We start from the raw sequence: 5,943 nt of genomic DNA on the forward strand, positions 1-5,943 counted from the left end.
ACTCACTTTGTAGACCAGGCTGGCCTCGAACTCAGAAATCCACCTGCCTCTGCCTCCCGAGTGCTGGGATTAAAGGCGTGCGCCACCACGCCCGGCTTATAAAATTCTTATATCCTATAGTTCTTGTTCATACCTTAACCCATAGAGTTGCAAAACATGTTCTTGTTCCGAGTAAGACATATCACTTCTTTAACACATTGTAAACTTCCTAAAGGATGCTTTGCTGCCAAATTCTACCTTGGGTAGATGAGGTAGAGCTATTTATTGCTTACCTTTTATCAGAAGAAATTCAAACTATATTTTAATGTAAAATATTAACTTAAAAACACAGCTGAGTAATTTTATATTATATTAACAGTCACTTCTGTAACAACACCATCCCCCCTCCCAAGCAGAAAGAGAGCCCTCGTGTCTGATTGCAGGAATTCTATTCTAATGAAATAAACACAAGCTTTTCAAAGTTCATTATGAAAGTTATCTCCCTTTGAACTTCCTAACCACAACACTTTTATTCCCTGCTTCTCACTTGCCTTACTGCTAGGTGACAGTTATTTCCACGGGGAAGAAGTAACACAAAGAAGCTCGTCAGTTCCATGACTGACCCAAGATGGGGTGGCCATGGTCTAGGTCTGGCTTCCAGTGGTGGTCACTTCCGGCAGCCATCTTGTCTCTATCCACCTTAGAATCCCAGGTGTGTTCTGCCACATGGCCAGTCAGGCTCTAAAGAGCATCATCGGGACACAGCTCCGTGTGCAGTGGCTGTACTTGGCTTATGGCTTTTGAAGGTTCCAGCCTTGAGCACTGTTCTCTGAGCGGATTTTGTAGCCTACACTCAAAGTGCCAATCAGTTTTGGGCTTGGAGGCATTTTGTTTCAGGGGTGTGTGTGCGTGTGCGTGTGCGTGTGTGTGTGTGTGTGTGTGTGTGTGCCTCCCTCATAGCTTCTCTTGTGTATTAGCTCTTGATTCTGCATGTTAGGCACTGGAGGTTTGGGAGACCCTCAGTGAAGCACTCTGACCTCTGAGGTGCTGTGTCTGGATATCTTGCTCTTGTCAGGTTCTTTATTGACCACAAAGTGTCTTGGAGGAGCTGCTGTTTGGAAGCCATATACAGAGCTTCCCAGGAAGCTTGAGTTTTAGTTTCTTTGAAAGGAATATGAAGGGACACAGAGAGGCTTTTATTTTTCAGTTCTGCTACCCAGCATGCTTTAACATCCACATAAAATCTAATTGGTCTAGGCTGGGTATGCAAAGCTTCTCCAGGTGTCCTCCTGTCTCATCTTTTTGCCTTGGGAGAGAAGGCAGGAACAGGTGAGCGCTGTTGGTGGGGAAATCAGTCCTTCGCCCTTTAGCCTGGGATCAGTGTCTTCTTTTTCATGCAGGTGCACTAACTGGTAGGCTTCGTTTGAAACCCGTTTTACATCAGGCATTTCCAGTGGGGCTTTAATTCCGTCCTGCTCAAGCAAAAAACTCTGAGTCCTTCAACAATGGAGTTCTTTGTGCTAATCCTGGATCCCACGACAGCCCCACAACTTTGGCCTAAGGCTTATTCCTGATTACACTGGCAACTGGTTTTCTTTTAAGGCAACACTGAAAAAAACACCAACCGAGTTAGGGATGACGGCAGGTAGGAGTAAGGTTAGATAGATAGGCGTGGCTTACAGTGAGTGGCTCCTAAAATATACAGTTATCAATCCCAACCCATTTCCTTCCAAGCTGGGGACAAAGGCGAAAGAACTTTCTGGAAGCCCCAGTTGCTTGAGCAGGGACCCTGCATTTCCTGCTGAGCTACGCAAACTCACTAACCCAAAGCGTCCACAGTACCTTGGTGGTTGCTTGTGGCCATACACTCCGAGGCCCAGTCCTGGGAGATCACCGGGTCCAGTAGCTCCGCAAACTTCTCCAGAGGGCAGCTGTGGGTGCAGCCTGGCAGCGTGAGTGGGTAGGGTTCGTTCTGGGTCTCATTCCGATAGTACATCTCCACAAAATGGCCCCTGGTGCGACAGGCAGAGAGGGCAGAGCTGTTAGTCCTGCAATGCTAAGTTTTCCTGTGAGATTTCTTCCCACTCAGCTGTAACATATTCCTAAGAACCAGTAGAAGAGCTCGTGAGAAAGAAGGGATTCCAGCCAGTTTGTGTGGGGTTGGGGGTGGGGGAATGTAGAGATTAAGACAGGTGCAACAAGCTTGGGGAGTGGAACTGGGAGGGCTGACTCATTAGATAAACAGGGTACCGAGGGTGAGGACCAGCATCCTTCATCAGAGAAGATGCTGATTAGTAAAGCTGGGTGTGACTTTAAGAATGAGCATCTATATCAGGCTTCTGCCAGCAAGCCCTTGTTGGCATCCACAACAGTGTCTGGGTTTGGTGATTGTATATGGGATGGATCCCCAGGTGGGGCAGTCTCTGGATGGCCATAGCTGTCTCCCGAGAGGCTCTGCCAGTGCCTGACAAATACAGAAGTGGATGCTTACAGCCACCCATTGGACTGAGCACAGGGTTCCCAATGGAGGAGCTAGAGAAAGGACCCAAAGAGCTGAAGGGGTTTGCAGCTCCATAGGAGAAACAACAATATGAACTAACCAGTAACCCCAGAGCTCCCAGGGACTAAATCACCAACCAAAGACTACACATGGTGGAACTCATGACTCCAGCTGCTTATGTAGCAGAGGATGGCCTTGTTGGTCATCAATGGGAGAAGTGGCCCTTGGTCCCGTGAAGGCTCTATGACCCAGTGTAGGGGAATGCCAGGGCCAGGAAGCGGGAGTGAGTGGGTTGGTGAGCAGGGGAAGGGGGGAGGGCATAGGGGGAGGAAATTTTTGGAGGGGAAACCAGGAAAGGGGATAATATTTAAAATGTAAATAAAGAATATCTAATAAAAATAAGAAAAAAAAAGAATGAGGATCTACTGGTTGGTTTTTGTTTTTGTTTTTAAGACTTATTTTATTTTATATGTGTGTATGCTTGTGAGTCTATGTCATGTGTGCATGGGTATCCACGGAGAAAAGAAGAGGGCTCAGGTCTCCTGAAGCTGGAATTACAGGCAGTTGTGGGCTGCCTGATGTGGGGCTGAGAACCAACCTCAAGTCTTCTCTAAGTTCAGGATGTACTCCTAACTGCAGAGACCTCTCTCAAGTTAGGTTCTATTGCTGTATTTTTAATTAATTAATTGATTGATTAATTATGAGTTCCTGTTGTATCTGCACTTAATCCTTGGTGTAGCTTTCTTCACTTCTGTGTTGAGGGAATGAACTGTCCTAATTTCTTAGCCCCCATGTATTATACTGACCTCATATAAGGTCTTAAACAATAAGTTTGAGGCTCCATCTAAGACAGGTATTCTCAGGTCATGGGTCGTGACCCCTTTGTGGTTGAACTATCCCTTTCATAGCGGTGTCTGGGAACATTGGAAAACACAGATATTTACATTACTACTTATAACAGTAGCAACATGACAGTTATGAAGTAGCAACAAATAATTTTATGGTCGGAGGGGTGACCACAACATGAGGAACAGTATAAAAGGGACATTTCTGTTAATGACAAGCTATAGCAATGGGTAAAGTATTACTCATTTCCAAAGAGGGGGAAATGTGGGGGTCTGCCGAGATGCTGGGACTCACTTCCACATTCTGTCACTTCTGGGGTTTTCATTCTCTCCTCTCTTCTTTCTCTCCCCTTGGGGATTACTTCAGTATTCTAAATATGTCCTCTCCCTCAGCCACAAACACAGACGTGAACAACACAGACAACTGGGGGTAGGCCAAGATGTCAGACCAAGTTCTCTCGGAGAGAAACTGGATGTGGATTCGATTCCTGAGTCGTTCTAAGTAGGGCTCTTCCCAAATCTTACTTCTGAAACCAAAAAGCTGGAAGGTTGAATGGCCCTGCATCAACCTGTTTGTGGAAGTAACTCGCTTATGAAAGAGTCAGGAGAGAAATTCAAGTAGGTTTTAATGATCTGTCCCATTGTAATGACCTCATATTTCAACATGTAGATGTTGTTTCACTCGTGCCTTTAAAGAAGCACTTTAAGGAACGAACACAGTACTGCGAATGTTCATTCATGAGATATGTTTTGTTTGTGTGTCTATGCGTGTGATATGGCATGTGTGTGTGTGTGTGTGTGTGTGTGTCTGGGCACACGCACACCTATGTGTTCATGGGTAGAGATCAGAGGACAGTGTCAGGCATCTTCCTCGCTTGCTTTGCCCCATAATTTGGAACCAGGGTCTCTCAGTGATGGACATGGAGCTGGCTGTTTTGGCTATTGTGTCTGGCCGTTTGTTGCCAGGATCTGCCTGTGTTTGTCATCCAGGACTGGGACTGTAAGATGCACACATACACAGTTTTAATGTGGATGCTGGGATCTGAACTCAAGTCCTCACATCTGCCTAGCAAGCACTGCATCCTTTAAGCCATTTCTCCATCCCTTAAGATACATCTATTTAAAAAAACAAAACAAAACTCTCCAATATGGCATGAGCTGGTACTTATATCTTGGAGTGACATTTTCAGTAACAGCCCTCCCTTTTCCTCCCCCTCAAGTGGCCTTGATGACCAATAGTCCAGCAAAATCATAACTATCTTTTCAAAGACTAGAATTATGGCCCAGAAGTGACTGCATTTTGAAGACTCCCTTGCAGCTCGTGGGATCAAGTGTGAAGATTCCCTTGCAGCTAGTGGGATCAAGTGTGTCATTTTAACCAATAAAGTATCAACAAAAAAGACATGTTTCTTTGGGACTGAGGGATTTGATACTATCGCATTTCCACTCCCTAACTCCTTTGTAAAAGCTGCCTAAAGGTGCTTCAAGCTGTAGGTCAAAAGCCCAGTGCCTGATTCTCATCAAATGCTATCACATTGCAAAACATCAGCCTTGACCGAGGGACCAGTGCTGGAGGCTTAGATACACAAGGGCTTAATTTCCATTGTGTGAAGCCTCTGAGAGCCTGGTCTTCACTGATACAGAAGGGAAAGTTGATTTTGTGAATTAACATATCTAACTAATTAATTAATCAATCAATCAATCAATGTAGAGTAGTATCTACATTGGATCTCATGGTGAAGATGCCTACTAAAGGCACACAAAGGATAAACTTGTGGCACACAATGCAAAAATGGGGGACTGGAGAGATGGCTCAGTGTTTAAGAGCACTGACTGCTCTTCCAGAAGTCCTGAGTTCAATTCCCAGCAACCACATGGTGGCTCACAACCATCTGTAATGGGATCTGATGCCCTCTTCTGGTGTGTCTGAAGACAGCAACAGTGTACTCACATACATAAAATAAATAAATCTTTAAAAAATGCAAAAATGGAAAAATATGGCATTTTAGCACAGGGATTCACTATATATCATCTCCAGTTTTAAACTTATGTGCCAAATCGGAGAGAAAAACCCTTGAAGTAGACCAGGTGTGGCACTGAGGCCTGTAACTCCACCACAGGGACCCAAAAGAGGACTTGCGAGCTGCAGTCCTGCTTGGGTTTACATTGCAAGATCCTGTTTCTAGAACAACTCCTTTAAGTGCAGGGTAGCCATGCCACCTACAGTTTCAACAGCTCACGGATTAAGAACGGCCAGGAACTGAAAACAGCCTTCCTTTGTGTTGTTATCTTTTCTTCTTTCAGTAGAAAGTCTAGGGTGACCTTGGAGTCAGGATCAGGTAATAAAAAGCTAAAGCCTGTGTTAACTTGGACCCTCCCCCCTCCCCTTGTTCTAACTTAAAAGTAAGCAATCACTTTTAACCTTTGATTCATTCCTGGAGTACAGAGAAATTATCCTAGATTAACCTGTGGGTTTGTGTGTGGCTTTTTGTTAAAGTTTGTGTGTGTTCTTTTTTTTTTTTTTTTTTTTTTTTTTTTTTTTTGGAGGCACTCAGAGCTATGGGTTTCCCTCTTAGAAATGCTTTCCAGTGAGAACGTACTGTAGTTAGTGCCCCAACA

At 44.8% G+C, this 5,943-nt stretch overlaps 1 protein-coding gene across 2 annotated transcripts in view; it reads right to left on the minus strand.

Annotated features, from left to right (window-relative positions):
- Acpp (acid phosphatase, prostate) overlaps window positions 1-5,943 on the minus strand; it is a 49,134-nt gene that overhangs the window by 9,543 nt on the left and 33,648 nt on the right. Inside the window, exons 10-11 of one of the 2 annotated variants that reach the window (XM_021172579.2) lie at window positions 1,822-1,991; window positions 1,250-1,451 (exon numbers count right to left, since the gene is read on the minus strand). In XM_021172579.2, coding sequence (XP_021028238.1) covers window positions 1,441-1,451; window positions 1,822-1,991 — 181 coding nt within the window. In that variant the 3' untranslated portion in view covers window positions 1,250-1,440. Of the gene's footprint in view, window positions 1-1,249; window positions 1,452-1,821; window positions 1,992-5,943 lie in introns of those variants that run through there. The other variant, XM_021172578.2, reaches the window with a different exon arrangement.

Source organism: Mus caroli, chromosome 9 (assembly GCF_900094665.2).
Source record: "Mus caroli chromosome 9, CAROLI_EIJ_v1.1, whole genome shotgun sequence".
NCBI lineage: Eukaryota > Metazoa > Chordata > Mammalia > Rodentia > Muridae > Mus > Mus caroli.